Source organism: Thermobia domestica, chromosome 8 (assembly GCF_964235325.1).
Source record: "Thermobia domestica chromosome 8, izTheDome1.hap1.1, whole genome shotgun sequence".
Taxonomy (NCBI): domain Eukaryota; kingdom Metazoa; phylum Arthropoda; class Insecta; order Zygentoma; family Lepismatidae; genus Thermobia; species Thermobia domestica.
This window is the reverse complement of record NC_137461.1, coordinates 40,937,386-40,957,927: the sequence shown is the minus strand read 5'-3', so window position 1 is coordinate 40,957,927 and position 20,542 is coordinate 40,937,386. Positions and strand designations below refer to the sequence as shown.

Here is a 20,542-nt window from a genome sequence, read left to right as displayed (position 1 = left end):
AATAAACATATAATTATTGAAAACAATTAGTTTAGAAAAAACGCCCTAAGCCAAGACGGGTCTAATGGACCTGACCCGTCAGTATGTTGTTGCCATACCAAATGTTGTCTACCATAAATTTACTTGGACGCATATAGAACCAGGGACCTCACGTACCAGACGTAAGCACTCTACTACTGATCCATTGTGACTGCCTGATTGGGATTTGGATAGAAAATGAAGTTTATTAATTAGCCCATTAAGATGTTAAGAACAGTATATATAGCTTTCTTTTCGATTTTATTTCTGCTTCTGTTTATAAAAATTTAAAGGGTAGTATACGCTGTATGTTTTAACATTGGAGGGGACAAGTAAGATCTTTTTTTTTTTTTTTTTTTTTTTTTGTTAAGCTATGCTCAAAATATTTATAAAGCTGAAAAAATTCCTGTGGAGGATCAGGGAGCTGAGTTGTCTTCAACATTGGGATGCGGGAATATTTGAAGCTTATTTTGGGGGGATATCAATTTCATCTCACTTTCCTTTGTGGCAATCGCACACAAATAATCACATTTCCCTCTCAATACATATATATATATAATCAGATTATTGGGGTTACATTCCCCCAGTTCCAAGATTGGAGGGGATATGTCCCCCTCATTCCCTCGGGATTTGCGTCAGTGGTAATTTCTGATGGAACAGTGCGCTCAGTGCTAGAGTGCTCAGCTTTTCTTCAGAGAGGTTCCTGAAGTGATTCCAGGCTACTTAAATTTGTAGCGGGCAACATCGTGTTCGCGGATTTTCTGGAGACTCTTGGATGTCGCTGTGGCTCAGTAGTAGAGCGTTCACCTCTGGTGCCTGGGGTCCTTGGTTCGATGCAAGCTCGCGCCAAGTGGGCTATCTGTTAGAGAAACACTTTGTGCGTGGGTCTTCTAGGGCCACTCCCGTTTCCTTCCATTTTCTTCATTAACCATGGGACGTAAAACTTAAAGAGCTTATCAATTCTTACATAGCCATCCATTTCCATTAATCATTAGTAAAAATAACATACGGAGACAACAACGTTGATTACAATTTGTTTTCAAGATAACTTCCGCTACCATTATGCGAACAACATTTACCATAGTTTACAGAATATAATAACAATAATGCCTTCCTCTAATTTCAGAGTGAAAACGGAAAATATTTTTGTGAATGAAACGCCACGCAAGTGTGTGCAAGTGACATATCTCACCTATCATCACCCAGTTTATCATCTCCCGGAGAGTCCCTGTGTGCAGTTCAGTTGGATAAAGCTACATTGAACGTCTGTAAACTGAAAATTAGTTGTAATTCATCTATTTTGTATTTTGTACCTAAAGTATATTTTGTTAATTGAAGCTAAATCCAATGATATTTGAATGTGTGTGAATTTAAAAACTATCTCATTGGAACTATGAGCGTTCCTTTTAAATACAATTACCTGCTTTCACGTTATAACCATAGAGGCTTCCACAGACAGTAATAATGATCACGTTGCGCGCTGAGACTATTGCGGTAGGTAATTTTTCATTGAAAATTGCGCAATAAAGCTGAATAATAGTAAATTTGAGGAGGGGAATTATATTTATAGGGGAATTATATTATAGGGGAAATATTATTTATAGGAGAAATGGTATATTTGGGGAAAAGAATGGCAAATTTGGGAGTAAGAATATTTTTGGAGTGAACAATAAATATTGGAGAGAATTCTAAATTTGAAAGGATAATGACAAATTTGGAAGTAGAATCCTTACTTTGGGGGGGCAAAACAGTGAATTTCTAAGAAAAACGTATTTGGAGGGAGAATCGTTAATCTAAAAGGTACAATGGTAAATTTGGGAGCAAAAAATAAATTTAAAACCAGAATGATAATTTGAGGACAGAATGGTTAATTTTAGAGGTGTGCCCAAATTTTGTTGAATAGGCATTACAGTTTGACAGTTTTAGAATGATAAAGACCTAAGAGACATCCTGTACTGTTACATTTTTCTTTATGAAAACTGATACCATCTCTATAAATATCTCATAATATATATTCATATCACAGTTCCACACATTCTAACTGCAAGAACATCTCTTAATGCTTCCCATAAGCATACAAAGACATTATCATAATAATAATTCTCAACAAGATTACAATTTGCAAGTTTGGAAATGTTGCTTCTCCTGATATAAAAATATTACTTACGTTCGCCAAACATACTACATACTTATTTTTCATGATAGGCTCATTCGCCGACCTAACGATACTTTTATTCTTGCAAATTACAACATAATGTATATATTTACGGAAACAAAATAAAAATACCCACTCAATGTTTCCTTAAAAAATTGTTAGTATAATTTTTGAAAATAAGTTTCCTTCTACCGTCAACCAACTACACTTATTAAGACGTTTCTTATCCCAATCCTTTTTTATGCTTCTTCGTTCTAATTTTTTCCTCTCTATTTTCTACGTCTTATCTTATTTTCAATGAACGTACAAATGGTGTTCAGTACATGTTAATATTCGGAAATAAATAAGACAAACGATTACCCTTTAATATGTCCATGAAGCTTCTATCGTGTGCGTTGGTTTCCATGTAAGCCACCCGTTCTGCACTTGCAAACTACTCTATGTATAAATAACGGAAGTCCTATAGAAGGGCTTTGTCTATCTCTCCGTCTATCGACAGATATCAGAGCAAAAACGGTAAAACGTATCGCGTCGCGGTTTACTGCAATTAATTCAGTGTCCCAAGGGCAGGTCCCATCTCCTCCGTTAACTTTTTATTAAAACCGGAAGTGGTTTAAATAAGCCATTTCCGGTTACCAAGTTTATCACCATAAAACGAAAACAGTTACATATAGCACAATTCGACGTCTGAACGTAACGTACTATTACTATCTCGAGCACTCTACCGAAATCAGAAGTGGTTGAAATTTTATATTATTTCCGTTTTCAACACTGATTCACACACTGCCAAAACGGGAAGATAAATCGAGGTGCGGTTTTCTGTAATCGATTTATTGTTACAACAATATGTCCCATCTTCTTCATTAACATTCTATTCAATCCGGAAGTGGTTCAAACTCTCATCACCAAAAAGCAAAGACGGTAACAGACAGTGAGAAGTTGTTTTATGCAAACGATTCCGTTTCAACTCAACATACCATAACAATGCCAAATACTACTAAAACCAGAAGTGGTTGAAATTCACTACTATTTCCAGTTACACTGATTTTCATAGAGCCAAATCTGTAAGTGATATCGAAATGCGTTTTTTTGTAATTGATCAGCGTTCAAAGTGTAGGTTTTTATCTTCCCCGTTAACTTTGTATTAAAACCAGAAGTTTTTAAAATAATAAACAATTTCCGGTTTAAATATTTATCGCCAAATAAGAACATGTTTATTACATAGCGACAATCGGTTTTCTGGAAATGATTCAGGGTGTCAACAGAACATACCATCATGAGCCGCAATACTCTACCAAAACGGAAGTGGTTTAGTTTACTGCTACTTTCGGTTTGAGTACTGATTTCAGTAAAACAAAAACGATAAGAAATATCGAAATGCTGTTTTCTTTGTAATTGAGTCAGCGTCCCAAAAATAGGATTTGTCTTCTCCATTTACCCTCTACTTAAACCGGAAGTGGTTCAAAGTAACAATTTCCGGTTTCAATCTATATCGACATAAAACAAAAATAGTAAGACAAAGCGAGTAATGGCTTTCTGACCTGGAATCAGCGTCCGAGAAACAGATTCTATCTTTGATCCTCTTAATCTATTGCAACCAGTAGTTATATATGGTTAGGTTAGGTTAGGTTAATTGAAGTTTGAATATTGAATTCATTAGGGTGGTCGAAAAGTAGATATACTGTTCCGAATTGATCAGCTCATACTATTTCATATAATTTCTTATCTTTATTTCTCAGTAGACTTAGTTTCTTTATTATTTGTTCTTAAAGCCTCTATACTTATACCTTAAGCTCGGAACAGTTGAAACAAATAAACCCTTAAACTAGAATGCTATACTTTATCAATGCAGTTGTGAATGCCTACTTTTGGGCCACCCTGTAGTTTGAAAGCCTACCGTAATTTGACACTATGAAACGAAACGTTCGTTTTTCTTCATTTTCTTCAATCTCCCAGTTAATACATAATTATCATCAGAGTCTCTTTCAGTCTTGTTGTATAATATTGCAGGGCATTCAAGTTCTGCAATTTGTCTATCTTACGCATGCTAGAAGTGCTATAATGGTCTATGATTCCATCGATACAGTTACATTAAATTCGCTGTAGCTTGCATTGAACTACTACCATTATTTCCAAATAAACGTCATAGATCCAAGATGGTAAACGAACAAAATTTTGAGTGGCCAGGACCTTCCCACCCAAAAGATCTCGTGGCAACATCTTGTTTAGCCAAATCCTTGAAGCCCGAGGTCTCGCGGGACGAAAAGTGGAGGGCAAAAACTCGTCAGAGCAAAACCTTTTCATAACAATATATATCATGAATGTATGGTTTCAGAATAGTAATAATAAAGAGAAGAAGAAGAACACCTCGAAGAAGTGAAGTGACATGAGCTCAAAAGTGGTAAAGGTAAACACAGGAAGCGTAGAAACGTTTTCGTGTTCAAAGTGAATGCATACATATTCGTAACATAAACCCAAACTGGGCGAAATATTATCCATCAAATCTCTTTTCAGTTAAATTATTTTGTTGGGGATTCAAACTTTATGCCAATATAAAGTATCCGTTAAAATTAAACTCTGTATTTATTTAGAATTGGTGGAAACATATGCCATTGTCTTGGTGAATTTCACTTTAAAGAGGAACAATTTCTATATCTCTTCTCCATATTACATGTTACTTTCTCATCTACCATCTCTTTATCGATATTTTGAATATTGATTTTTAAAGATAGTACTTAAACAATTATTTCTTTTCGTAGTACTGGATGTATACATACAGAGACACTTTTAAAAATCAATTTCGGGAACATGAGAAATTTTAACAATTGGTTCCGGCAAACTGGCTGGCTGACACCATTACAGAAACAACTATTCACCTTGAACATTTTTTGACACGACAAAATATATATTGTTTACCTTCTGTGCCATATAATGGATTTATATGTTTTTAACTTAAAAGTTAGCATTTTACTTTTAAGATAGCATGATATTGAAGATAAAAATTATTTACTCGTTAAAAAATCAAAGTTTAAAGTAAGTAGAGAATGTTTCTCATTTTGTTCAGGCAGTATGAATTAGAAGATAACCATAAGAATCCAAAGAGAAAAGGAAAATTTAAATTTGTTACATAGTCTGCATGTAGCCGTCGAAATTGAACCTGCATCGATCCATATTAACCTAAATTATTAGTCAATAGGTATTAATTTGACCACCAAAGTCACACAGTCTTTATACTAGCCCAGTAGCTCTCAACCCTTTTTCATCTGACATTTCTTCGTGAACTTTACATATTTCACTTTCCCCTTCTCCTTCTGGGATCTGACTGCTCTTGCTATTTGAGTTGCAGTATTGAATTCTCATTTATTGAATAATAATAATAATAATAATAATAATAATAATAATAATAATAATAATAATAATAATAATAATAATAATAGAATTTATACTTATTCTACAAAACTTCTGCTTTATTGTAGTGAAGTATTACTTTGTACAGGCTTTGTTCTTGACGGAACTACAGTTCTTTTCCAAATAGTTATTTTGTTATGGTACAGTGTTTTAACGGTAGTTTGGAACAAAAATAGTAATAGTTTAACTATGAATGTAGTTTATTTCTGTCAATGGCTTGAGCAACACCTGCTTGCTTTTCATTTTCCCCTACTATGCTAGCCTCAAGACAAGAAAGCATTACGTATGTTACTTATGTTATGTATAAATTGATCGTTGCTAAGATATATATGATATTTATATCCTGATTATATTAATATATATTATGGTTGATTAGGGAATACTACAAAATGTTTTATTTAAGCTTTCCTTAAAGAGGATCTTTATGTGAATAGGTGCCCATTTTTTGTATTTCAAGAACGCAATAGAAGTATTAAATTTAACTACAAGCTCCCCACGAACTACAAGATACGTTATACTTTTAACGATCCACCGCCCCAAAGGGTGCTTATACTCTTGTTGGGAGACATTAATTCTATGAGCGCCTATCCTAGGGGACCGAAGTACTTCCATAAAGTTAGCTTTAGCTTGTACCCCTGAATTTGGATACATTTTCTTGGATTATAATTTGAATATCTGACAATAAATCATACATAACTGAACCGCCTCTACTGGAAGAGTCCTATTCAGATATATCTCCTTTCATTTGCCGTTCACTGGTTCTTTTCATTTGCCCATGACATTATACAGACGTTCCAGACTCTGAATCTTTATTCGAAGGCTAGTAGAAGTGTCCATTCTTAACACTGGAAGAGTAATGTTATGCAAAATCTTTCGGAATTCATACGGGATAGCCCCTGAATGGCACGTAACCTGGATAATAGTCAGCATGATTGGGTTGCCTAACCACACAGGCACTAATATGGCCTCATCACCCTCAATACCTCGTTCAATTGAAAATCGGATTATCTCTCAACAGACAGACAGACACAAACTCTTCTAGGGTAGCCCAAAAGTAGCTATATAGGTACCCCTGCATTGATCAAGTATAACATTCTAGCTTATAGGTTTATTTGCTTCGCCTGTTCCGAGCTTAAGATATAAGTAAAAAGACCTAATAATAACTAATAGTACTAAAAATAAGAACTTAAGAACTAATAATAAAGAAACTCTGGATAACAAAAAGAAATTATATAAAATACAGTGAGCTGATCTGTACGAAACTACATACTTACTTTTGGACCACGCTTATGAGAAAAATATACACGTCATGATGAATCGACTCAGGATGGTGTGTGCAAGTGGCCTGCTCTTTCAGTCAACTTCGCACAAATGGAAACGCTCTAAAAAATTACTGAGAGACGGAAAGGAATGCCTAAATCTCTCGAAGTTCCACAGAGAACCTCGACTTTACTCAGGTTTCTTGATGCCATGTTGCTCTGTAATTTCTACTACTACTACTATTATTATTATTATTATTACTATTATTATTACTATTATTATTATTATTATTATTATTATTATTATTATTATTATTATTATTATTTGTAGTAGTAGTAGTAGTAGTTGTAGTATATTAATTTTATTATTGCGTTTCACTTAAAATACAATATTTCATTTTTTTTTTCTGAGAGTATCGTATCATGTTACTAATGTAATTATAAACTTTGTTTTCTTTTCTATAGATTTTGAAGCCTAACAACAACTTTTCAACAGAAATGGAAACATTCGAACTGTTCAAGACTGCCAAGGCTTATCCAAACTTGGTGTTAGCATTACTAATATCGTTCATTGTTACATTCCATAGAACTTACCTTGCTTGCAGATATGGAACAGAACTCATTGAAGAGGTAAGTTATTAAATATATCTATACATACATATAAAAATGAAAGTAATTATGTTTGTGACTTAATAACTCTTCAACCACCCGACCGATCTCGAACAAATTTTCAACATAAATGAAGTTCCGGCCTAGCATGGATTTTATTTTTTTTACTTTGAATGTGGAACTTAGGGCGGAATGATGAGAGAAGATATATAAAAATAATTAAACTTAATAACTCTTGAACCAAGAGACTGATCTCAATCAGATTCGCCTCATAAATGAAGTTCGGGTTTAGAATAATGTTTATCCTTTCACTTTGTTAAAGTAGAGGAGGAGGAGAAGTTATATACAAATGCATAAAAATAAAAGTGACTACGTTAGTAACTTAATAACTCTTAAATCACCCGACTGATCTAGATCAAATTTTCAGCATAGATGAAATCCGGGAATGGTATGTTTTTTTGTCATTTTACATTAACGGTGTAAAGAGGAAAGAGAGGGGAGATTTAAAAATTACCAAAATTGACCGATATTAGTGTGGAATTCATAGCTTTTGGGACCGCAGAAATGTACAGTGACGCTTCCGATCCCGTTTAAATGCAAATTGAGCCCTCCAAGTTGGGAGAGGGAAGGGGCGATATATATATATATATATATATATATATATTAGGGACGGCAAATTCCGGATTCTTTACTTTCCGGAATCGGGATAGTAAAATTAGAAGAATTCTGGAATTCGAAAAAATATGTGAATTCCGCAATTTTCTTTATTCGAGATTTTTCCGAAACTCCGGAAAGTGATATTTCCGATTCCGAAAATTTTTTGGCTGTACCTAATATATATATATATATATATATATATATATATATATATATATATATATATATATATATATATATATATATATATATATATATATACTAGCGCAATCACCTGTTTCTGTAGTTTAAAATATGAAAAATTAGTAATATGTTCGCTTAGTAACTGTCTACTATAACTGAAGCACTACTTTTAATATCAATAATAATATCTTACACTGCATATAGTTATCACACTTAATAAAAGTCTGAATATGTGCTTCATGTTTGAATTTAACTTTCTGATTTACGAGAGTGTTTTCAAAAGTTTCTTACTTGAGACCGAAATGTCGTGGAAACGTAATAATCTGTTTACGGTATAAAAGAGATAGCGTATCAGTTTGAGCTGTCTATTCGTCTGAAATCGTTGCAAGAAATCATTTGAAATGAAATGAAATGAAATCCTTAAGTTCTACGTCCCGCGGTTATGCCGGTTACGCTAAAGGAGACGATGATGATAAGGAATGAATGAAATGGTTTAATGAAGAAAGTGGGAGGAAACGGGAGAACCCCGAGAAAACCCCCCCACACGGTGTTTGTCCACCACAAAGTTCACTTGGCGGGGCCTGGGATGGAACCCGAGACCTCAAGCACCAGAGGTGAACGCTCTACCACTGAGCCACCGCGACCCCAAGAAATCATTTGAATCAGTCATTGTGTGTTGAGGTCACGTACTGCATGATAATACCCCAGCCCAAAGAGACCGATTCAAATTCCTGCCTCCGAGGAACTGACGTAGATAGATAGTTGTAACTTACACGTTATTTCTTATATAAAAATATTATATACCACGCACTGGTTAGTATCAGTGGAACGATAGTTTAGTGTCGTAGCAGAGAATATTAGATATATATTTATATGTAAGAACATATATTTTTTGGGATGAAATGAAATTATAATGATTTAATTATATCAATTTCTACTTTCAGCCTATTCAGACAGTCACTCCTTAGTCAAGAAACATTTGTATTATAACAAATGTATCAAAAGTCCGAGGCAATGTATAAATATACGAAACAAATGGAAAGAGATTATGATACTTGTGGGAATAAGTGGTATCCAATAGACAATGTTGGACTTTTTCTCATCGCAAAGCCGCTTTGGCTCTACACTGGTATTGCACCCTTTGTTAAATGAAAAATCGTCTTTCCATTCAATAGCCTATGTAAACATTATGCAAGGACACGCAAGAATGAGAAAGAGAATACGCGCATTATTATAGTGAAGAAAATTTTGAATATCTCAAATATGTTTGCCAACAACGCAGTATAGTTTACCATGCTGCTGAGAGTCCAAGGCAACAGTCTGCTGAACTGACAATGTTGCTTTTTCATTTAACATACGGCGCTCTCACAGTGTGGAGCCAGTACTGCCGGCACATTTCAGAAAAGACATACATGACTCTACATTGAAAACCACGTTTCTCCACCAACCTTCCTTTTCTATTTATTTATTTCTTTACTCGCCATTTAAGCCAAGCGAGATGATGATTAAGACCCTTGAGTGGTCCTGGAAGAATTGGTGGGATGCGAAAGTTGGAGGAAACGGGAATACCCTACACGATGTTGTTCGCCACAAGCTAACTTGGCCGTAGATCCAACCAGAGACCGTACGTATCAGAGTAAGCACTCTACCAATGAGAAACCACGCCCTTACTCATAATGCAGTTGGCCCCAGACATTTCATACATTTGGTATATGAATTTGATATTGTTTAAAGTTAATTTTATTTACAAAAGCTGAAGTTATACATTACATTACATATTTTAATTTTCATAAAACAACGGACAATTAGCTAAGATTTAAAGGCTAAAAATAGTAATACCAAAACTAGACTATTAAAGTTCGACTCCAATTTTGAAAAAAAGAACAAAATACTTTCTTATATAAATTAATAAGATAAAATTAAATATGGTGAGGGTAATCAAAAACTTACTTACATTTCCTTCAACGATATGTTTCCGAATTCTCTATATACCGCATTATTTAGATCCCACACTCAGCAAAACTGAGATCTTTGTTACAAAATAGGTTTAAAAAAGTCAAAACTTTAAAATTTCCTACTGTTGAACATATTTCAAACTATCAAAAAAAATTTCAGTTCCCGAATTAAATGTACATTTCAGGATGTTAGGTAAGGCCAGGCCCCTCCAAAGCTCATGTGCCCCCCCCATTGTATTTACGAATATACAATATTTGGCATAATTTGAATACACTTTGTCTTAAAATCCTCATATATATATTCTGCATCTGAATGCGATCCCCCCAAATTTAAGGATAAATTGGCGCCCTTGATGTTAGGTCTTTCGTTTTTGTTTCTGATTTTGTATTTCTACTGAGAAATATAATAAATGTACATTCTAAAAATTTCTCATTTTAGTTTGCAGACCTTAAAGAATGTACGTTTTATATTCTTCTTTATAATGAAACCTCAAAATAATTGAAATTAAAAGCAAAAATCTTGATTGATATATGTTTCTTTTAATATGAATAATTACTACGTATTATTAAGAGATACTTTCTGTTTTAATAAGTTAAATTCAAAAGATTGTTAGATTCAGACATAACATTTCTTGTTTTGAACGTCAGGAGACCCCAGTTAATCCGCTCTGCTGCTTGAGCTTTCCTTCTATATTACATAGAAGTCTATCACGCTCGCAGCTCTTGTGAACGTTGTTTGATGACGGAATGCATATACGCAAGGAGAAAAGAATGCGGAGAGTAGAAAAGAATAACAATATAATAATGTTCTAACTATTATTAAACATCTTAAGGAGCAACAAACAGCGCACGATATTTGGTGCTTCACGTGCTCTTGTGAACTGCACAAAGTGACGCTGCTGGTACAGCATTGAAATACTTGAGAAAAAAATTGCCGGTAATCCTTCCTTACCATCCTCTTGTGCTAAATATATTTGGAAGGTGTTGACAAATTTGAACATTACTTTTCGAAATTTTCAGATAGAGCATTCTTACAACTGGCCACTTCAAGGAAAGGACACTTCTTTGGACCCCAAAAGGAAGACCCCTCGGCTCTCATAATCCAAACCGTATTTTGAACTCTTAGAAATATTTTAGTTTAAGTGTGGACAACGTTTTTGTGTTTGAGAGCTAAATTCACTTCGGAAATCACTTTTCGTTTAGCTATCTGCTCTCTGATAGGAATTAAAACGCTAACGAAACGATACAGACAGTATGACACAAACCACCACTGGCTCCCTCTCACTAACTAGTTCCTCGTCGACGCATTGCCGACTTTGTTTTTAATTCATTCATTAGCGTAAGAACAATGTCATCAAGGGGGGGTTCAGGCTTCCATATTCATATTGTTTCAGGATTTTAGTCTCAATACAAACATACATTTTTTTTCATATCTTTTACAATTAAGGGAGAGGGATTAATACCTGGAAACCCATCTCTTCGAAGCATTGTATATTTTCATTTCTAATTTATTTCCAAGAGGACGTACAATTTATCGATGATAAGGAATCTGCATTAGAAGTGGTATTTTTTTATTTACTTCAATAACTTATAGATGGCATAGGGTGACATTATATTATCTTGTATCATATTCTTCAGTATTATTTCAATCTTAATTAAATATTTTATTTCCTTAAATGCACGTGTAACTACTTTTATTGCAGATTGTGGTAACTGCTTCTCATTCGCCGACATGTACTTTAAAATTTCTCAAGATCTAACGTTATTCACGAAAAGTAACAAAAACACTATGAATATAAGCTCACGTGTCAACCATCATTCAGTAATGAAAAGTTAGTCCTTTCGGAAGTATTCTGGTTTGATTAGGGTAACTGAGTTGTTAGAGTGTAATATTATCGACTATTTTCATGCATATAACAATATCAAATTGATGTTTTGCTTTGTTGTGAATATAACATATCGTTTACCGAATGCAATCGTCCGTTTAAGGAAAGTCGGCACTAACAAAAATGAAGCAAAATGAGTTATGCACGCTCGTACTCTGTAAAATAATTTCATAGGTAAATTTACAAGAAAACAGTGGCAATTAAATATTTTATTTCCTTAAATGCACGTGTAACTACTTTTATTGCAGATTGTGGTAACTGCTTCTCATTCGCCGACATGTACTTTAAAATTTCTCAAGATCTAACGTTATTCACGAAAAGTAACAAAAACACTATGAATATAAGCTCACGTGTCAACCATCATTCAGTAATGAAAAGTTAGTCCTTTCGGAAGTATTCTGGTTTGATTAGGGTAACTGAGTTGTTAGAGTGTAATATTATCGACTATTTTCATGCATATAACAATATCAAATTGATGTTTTGCTTTGTTGTGAATATAACATATCGTTTACCGAATGCAATCGTCCGTTTAAGGAAAGTCGGCACTAACAAAAATGAAGCAAAATGAGTTATGCACGCTCGTACTCTGTAAAATAATTTCATAGGTAAATTTACAAGAAAACAGTGGCAATTTGTTTCCCAAACCTTTATGTAAATCTATTTAAACCTATAAAGTAAAATTACTATTATAAAATTGTGTAAAATTACATTTTTATCAATAAAAATATCATATTTTCTTATAAATTTGTTGCAAATTTGTAAAAAAAAAAAAAAAAAAAAACAGCAAATTGTAATTTAATCTAAGGAAATGTACATCAACTTACAAAATGAAGGCTAAGTCATTTTACATTGATATTAGGTAATTTAAACTACAGATTTTTTTTCGAGTGTTAGTCACCTTAGACCACAAAGCAAGCGCCGACTACATTGGTATATCGAGCCTCAAGCACCCATTGGAGATTTTTAATGGGATCTCCATTAGAAATCGCATTGCAATTAGTTTGAAAATTACAATTTCAGGTGATACCAAAAAATTATGTAATCTGCTGAGAGCTTAATCAATAAATATAGTTTATTTAATCAAACGATACAAACTAAAAAGTGATAAGAATAAATGGTATTATCTGACCAGGATAGCAGTGCGGTTTTGGAAGGATGGCGCTGCTGTTGTGTTTACATCGGTTTCTTGAAAAGCTCGGCGGGACAAGGGAGCGGAGAGTTTCATTCTGCAGTGTAACCAACGGTTTTTAAAAGTTGCAGTTTGGATGTTATGCACAGCCTAATCTCTTTCCGCTTAATAAAGAACGCCGTAAGTTATGTGGTTGTAGTGAACCATTCCTGCAATAATGCAGGTGTATTGTGAATAGTGATATATGAATGGAAATTACCAATTTAAGAACAACATAGCACATGTCAATTCAGTGAGCTTCTACCGTGTATTAAGCATATTGTATAAAAAATGATTACGTTTTATTCGATGTCATTATAAAACAGGAGCAGCCTGTAAAACGCTGCTCGCTAGTTTGTTCGCAAGTTAATATGGAAGTTTTTTTTTTTTTTTTTTTTTTTTTTTTTTTTTTTGCTTGTTACTTAATATGTTCTGCAAATAACTTCAATAACTTTTGAAACTATTTGTCTTAACTTGAGCCAGGGGCGGATCCAGGCTGAATGATTGGGGGGCGGTCGTTCGAAGTTATTAAAGTTAGACGGGAAAAAAAAAAGTAAAACAACTTTAGAAAAGGAGAAGTAGCTATTGTCTGCAATTTCTAGAACAGAAATGGCCACCTGCGATTTCGAAGGTAGACATTTTTTGAGCAAGAATGCCAATGTAAGTAATTTCTTGCAATTTATTGCTTTATTTGACTTCTGCAACGTAAAACAAAACAGAGTAAGGCCTACCTATTTTAGGTTTTATTTTACATGTATAATACAAAGGTGAAAATTCTTAGAATTTATTTTTAAAATAAAAAATATTCTATTCTGGGAGGAACAATCGCCCCGCTCCCTGGATCTGCTCCTGACTTGAGCATATGCGTGAAGTGATTTATTACGAACAGGACAAAAAGAACTGTGATAGATTAATTACAAGTAATCCGGTTAGAAACACTGCTGTTTGCATTTTAGTTCCAAAACCGGCCGCCCGCACTCGTTGGCTGGTCAGGTTTCAGCTCTCTGCACTATTGTTTGTTTTACAAAAATCTTCAACAATAGGTTTGCGTTTTTACCTTATTTCAGCACCTGCTGCCAAATCGTGAGTCCTTTATTTCAAAGATTGCATTCTCATTGTTTCCAACAGAATATACTTTGTTCATTATTGAAATGACTTGTCGGCTGTCATATACAGTTATTTGAGCGAAATGTTTAAACTCAATTGTTGCGTCTGTTTTTTTTTTCTTCTTGTGTGTGTTAGTGTGTATTGTAGAAAAAGAATAATAAGTACGACAGAAATTCTTTAAATTTTACGTTTTCCGTTTGTGCCGACTTGGCTAAAGGAGAAAGTGATGAGAGGGCAACCCAAAAGTACAAAAAGCATAACAGCAATTTACATACTGTATATTGTTGGTACCTTGAACATGGTTGTGTTTGTCTAAGGGTCCAGCAGAAACTAATTTTAAAAGCATAATAAAGCATACTTTTAGAAAATAAAGCATAAAACATGATTTAAAATATATAGCACAATTCTTGGAAAATTCTATTAGAAGAATTCTTGGAAAATTCTGTTCAACTGCAAGTTGAACATACTGTATTCAAGATTTTTTTTTAAACCGATATTTACAATGCAAAATCATTGAGAACAATGGGAACAATGAAAAGCTTATTTTTATTTCTGTAAACTTTTCCGAGTAATCTTTTGATGTGGAGAAAAGAAGAAGAAAACATTTCGCCAACAATGAATAGTACACAAGAACATCACACTATATTGTTTTGAGTACCTTTTGAACTTGAGCACTTTCTGTACTTTTTGGTGGTATCTTTTTACTTTCCCTTTCTGTATATATGCACCTCTAAGGCGCACACAGGTGATAGAAAAAAACTGGCTCGACTTAAGCTATGTCTTTACAGTGCATTAAGTAGAAAGTTCATTAAATATGAAAGAAACTGGTTGCATAAAACATTAATAAATAGATCAAGATATTTAGAATATTTAGTGTGTATTAAATATTATACATTATACACAATTTATGTAAAACAATGATTAAGATTAACAATAAAACAAATTTGGAAAAAAATAAAGCATAATTAAACAAAAAATAAAGCATAATATGGGTCGCTCTTGTGATGAGAAATGAATTAAAATGATGGAAAGAAGAAAATGAGGGGAAACGGGTGAACCTCTAGAAAACCCACGCACACGTTTGAGTACTATAGAGAAACATACATCAAATTGTTTGTGTGGTTTACGGCTGTGTGGTTTGTGTGTATTAAAAAATTGTAATATAGATTGAATAACTTGGTAATTAAGTTACTAAAAAAGGAAAATTCTGATGGACTGAAGAAAGGAAACCGTAATAATACTGAAGTATGATGATATATGCAACATACAGTGTAGAAAATGATAATCGTGAAGTATAGAAAGTGATCATTCATGCAGTTCATTATACAGTACAAGAAAAATGCTTATGTTTCACTCCCAGTATTGCTGTTTCAGATAAACGAATGAAAGCTGATTTATATTGTGCAGGTGAGGGATGTCATCTCAGATAGCTACGATGATTGCCTATTCTTCGTTCGTAAATGACCATAAAATGACTTAGACATGTAGGAGGTAAATCAGTATGAAACTTGATAAGTGTCCATACAGCTTAAGCTAGAAAGTCATGCTTCAAATCCATAATTAAAAAAAAAGGTTATAAAATGATGGGGTACATGATATATATAACGTGGAAGGTAAAAGAGGGAAAATGAGAGGAATTAAGTTAACTTACCAGAGGTTTTAGCAGTTGAAACATATATCCAAGTATCCTTTGTCGTTCCAAAGATATACGTAGCACATATCCTAATAAATGTCCTGGCGCATAAGTAATCAAACCGAAGATGTAATTTACGATTGGATCTAATATCTCGTCGAAAATGCCAGGTGCGATGAATGAAATGCTCGGGGTTAAATTCAATTATGTTTATTCGATAGAGGCCTGAGCATCATTTGACGGACTGCTTTACTGGCGTTAAATCTCTAGAAATCTATATTGGATCCTAGCGCGGAGTCAACCCCTACGTTCTAAATGGACGGGTATACTGATTTATTCAGCTCTGCAATCACAACCATACTCCACGTAAAATGTTCTGCTCAAATTGTTTTGTATCAAGAGTACGATGTCGTCCGATTTCTTTTACTTCCTGAATGCTCGTGCCTGTATTATCCACATGCAATCGAAATAAATGTTGTGTGTTGTAATGATGGAGCTTATATAACGAAATGAAACTTTTCAGTTTTACGTCCCATGTTTACGCCGGCTAGACTAAAAGAAACGGTGATGATGAGCAATGAATGAAATGGTGAAATTAAGAAAGTGGGATGAAACGGGAGAACCCCGAGGAAACCCACGCACACGGTGCTTGCCCACCACACGTTATTTTATTGCCTTCTCTTTACAGAATGACGCAATAAGTTGAATAATTTTATAAATACTTGCCAGACTTAGTACAATATTGCAAAACGTTTATAAGATTCAATCAATGAATTAACTGATATTTGCTAAAGACTTTTAAAGTGATATGAATTTAATAATAATTATGATAGCTAACCGATGACACTGTCCTCGGAGCTGCACAATATTAACTGTTTGACTATGCAAACACAAATTTCAGTTAGGTCCGTGAACTTGGCCCCCCCACTTTGAGCACTAACGATAAAATTAGTGTCAATCGTTAGTGCATCGTTAGTGCTTCTTAGTGCACCAACCCCTAACGTTAGTGCTTAATTAGTGTAGGAGCTACAAGCAAAAAACCTTTGGGGGGGCCAAGTTCACGCTGCCCCCCACTTCAAGCACTAACGAAATAACTAGTGCCATTCGTTAGTGAATCGTTAGTGCTTCCTAGTGCACCAACCCGTGACGTTAGTGCTTCATTAGTGTAGGCTCTAGAGCCAAAACAATGGTACACGCTGGCCCCCCCCCACTTCAAGCAATAAGGAAAGGAATAGTGCCGTTCGTTAGTGCATCGTTAGTGCTTCCAGAAAATACTAAAATTTTTGTTAGTGCTTCACTATTAGTGTAGATATAGCCAATTATAAGTCACGAAACTCCCATAAGAAATGCATGGGGAATTTTTCATTGCGTCAAATTACCGCCAAATTCAAAAGCACTATTGACCTCTTCTAGTGCAATCGTTAGTGCATCGTTAGCGCTTCTTACTGCAAAACCCGCTAACGTTAGAGCTTCATTAGTGTAGGAGTTATAAAGAAAAAACATTTGGGGGGGCCAAGTTCACGCTGCCCCCCCACTTCAAGCACTAACGATAAAATTAGCACTATTCGTTAGTGCATCGTTAGTGCTTCTAGAAAACACTTATAGTTTCGTTAGTGCTTCAATATTAGTGTGGTTATGGCTAATTACATGTCATGAAACTACCATAAGAAATGCATGGGGAATTTTTCATTGCGTCGAATTACCGCCGAATACAAAAGCACTAATGAATTCTTGTAGTGCAATCCTTAGTGCATCGTTAGTGCTTCTTAGTGCACCAACCCTAACATTAGTGCTTCATTAGTGTAGGAACTACAAGTGAAAAACCATTTGGGCCTAGCGTGAATTTGCTCCCCCCACTTTGAGCACTAACGAAAAGATTACTGCCATTCGTTAGTATATCGTTAGTGCTTCCAGAAAATACTAATAGTTTCGTTAGTGCTTCATTATTAGTGTAGATATAGCCAATTGTAAGTCACGAAACTCCCATAAGAAATGCATGGGGAATTTTTCATTGCGTTAAATTACCGCCAAATTCAAAAGCACTAATGATCTCTTTTCCTGCTATCGTTAGTGCATCGTTAGTACTTCTTAGTGCACCAACCCTAACGTTAGTGCTTCATTAGTGTAGGAACTACAAGTGAAAAACCATTTGAGCCTAGCGTGAACTTGCCCCCCCCCACTTTGAGCACTATCGAAAATATTAGTGCCATTCGTTAGTATATCGTTAGTGCTCTCAGAAAATACTAATAGTTTCGTTAGTGTTTCATTATTAGTGTAGATATAGCCAATTGTAAGTCACGAAACTCCCATAAGAAATGCATGGGGAATTTTTCATTGCGTCAAATTACCGCCAAATTCAAAAGCACGAATGACTTTTTGTAGTGCAATTGTTAGTGCACCCTAACGTTAGTGCTTCATTAGTGTAGGAACTTCAAGTAAAAAACACCCTGTGAGCCTAGCGTGAACTTGGCCCCCCAGCTTGAGCACTAACGAAAAAATTAGTGCCATTCGTTATTGCATTGTTAATGCTTATGGAAAATACTAATAGTTTCGTTAGTGCTTCACTATTAGTGTAGATATAGGCAATTATAAGTCACGAAACTCCCATAAGAAAAACATGGGGATTTTTTCATTAGGTCAAATTCTCACGAAATTCAAATGCAGTAGTTGTCTTTTCTAGTGGCATCGTTAGTGTTTCATTATTGCTTGCTAGTGCACCAAGACCGAACATTAATGCTTCTCATCGTGAATGCTTTTATTGGCTAGCGTATAGTTAGCTCCCCTTAAGTTTTATTTTTTACCGTCCATACTGTTGATGCACTAATGTTTGGAGTTCTGGTGGTTATTAGTGCTTTTAAATATGTGGGAAATTTACAAAATGAAAAATGCTGTGTCTAAATTTAGCCCGCACGATTCTTAAGTGCTAGTAAAACTATTTACATGGTTAGTGCTAAGTAATTTCACATTAGTGCACTAAACAGTAACGATAGCACTATCATACTTTAGTAGTTATTAATGAATAACTCGTTCGGGGCTAACTTTAGATTTTTCAACTTTTACACATTTTTTTTTAGTAATTGTGCCACACAAGTGGGACTAACACCAGTGGGTAGTGCATTAATAGAGCCCTATTAAACACTGATTGCTGTCATAGTTTGGGAGTTATAAGTGAATAACACATTCCGGGCTAAATTTAAATTTATCGAAGTTTACAATAATTGTTTCACAAAGGTGGAATAATCGTCAAAGGTTAGTGCAGCGTTAATACTCCAAAAAGCTCTAACGTTAGTGAAATTGTAGTTTGGGAATTATTAATGAATAGCTCGGACGAGACTGAATTTAAAAGTATCGAAAAACACTAATTTTCTCACAAAGGTAGGACAAACTTTAAAGGATAGTTCATCCTTAACGCCTCAAGAAAACAATAAGTACTAACGTTAGTTCTATCATATTTTTGGACTTATTAATGAAACCTCAACCCGGTCTAACTTTAGGTTTTTCAACTTAAACAGTTTTACACTAATTGTAACAAAAAAAAAGTAGGACAAACACAAGCGCTTACTGCATTGCTAGAGCTATAAAACATTAAGCATTCTCGTTAGTACTTTCATGGATAGTCCGGATAGGATTGAATTTAAATTTTCGAATTTCACACTAATTGTCCCACAAAGGTAAGATAACCGCCGAAGGTTAGTGACTGTTAGTGCTTCATGAAACACTAATCACTTAACGTCAGTGCCGTCACAGTTTAGGAATTTTACCAAATAACTCGAGCGGGGCTAACTTCAGGTTTTTCAATTTTTACACAATTATTGTAAAATTCGATAAATTTTAATTGAGTTCCGTCCGAGTGATTCACTGATAACTCCTAAACTGTAATAGCACTATCGTCAATGCTTAGTATTTTTGAAGCACTAAAAAAGCACGATCCTTTAGCGATTATCCTACCTTTGGATTGACAATTATTGTAAAATTCGACAAATTTGAATTTAGGCTCGTGCGTGTTATTCGTTAATAACACTTAAATTATGATAACACTAGCATTAGTGCTTATTCAGCGGAGGACTAAACGCTGGTTTGGTCCATTTCTGTCAGACAATTAGCGTAAAATTGTACAAAATTTAAAGATCTAAAGTAGCCCTCCCCCCCGATTTACTCATTTTTAGCCCCTAAACTATGATAGCAGTAATATTAATGCTTAGTGTCTTTCGGAGCACTAACGATGTACTAATCTTTGACGTTTATTCAACCTTTGTGGGACAATTATGGTAAAATTTGCTAAAATTAAATTTAGCACAGAGTGAGTTATTCACTTATAACTCTTAAACTATAACCGCGCTAACACTAATGCTTCGTGTTTCGGAAAGCAATAAGGATACACTAACTTTTGACGTCTATCTCACCTTTGTAGGACAATAGTTATAGAATTAGAAAAATTTCAATTTAGTCTTGCAAATAATGTTCACTAATATAGAGTTGAATCAAAGCACTAACGTTAGAGTTT

General features: G+C 34.4%; 1 protein-coding gene across 1 annotated transcript in view; it reads left to right on the top strand.

Annotated features, from left to right (window-relative positions):
- The window catches only part of LOC145691698 (odorant receptor coreceptor-like), a 155,548-nt gene that overhangs the window by 69,114 nt on the left and 65,892 nt on the right, over window positions 1–20,542 (top strand). Inside the window, exon 3 of the mRNA XM_081767037.1 lies at window positions 7,306–7,470. Coding sequence (XP_081623163.1) covers window positions 7,306–7,470 — 165 coding nt within the window. The remainder of the gene's footprint in view (window positions 1–7,305; window positions 7,471–20,542) is intronic.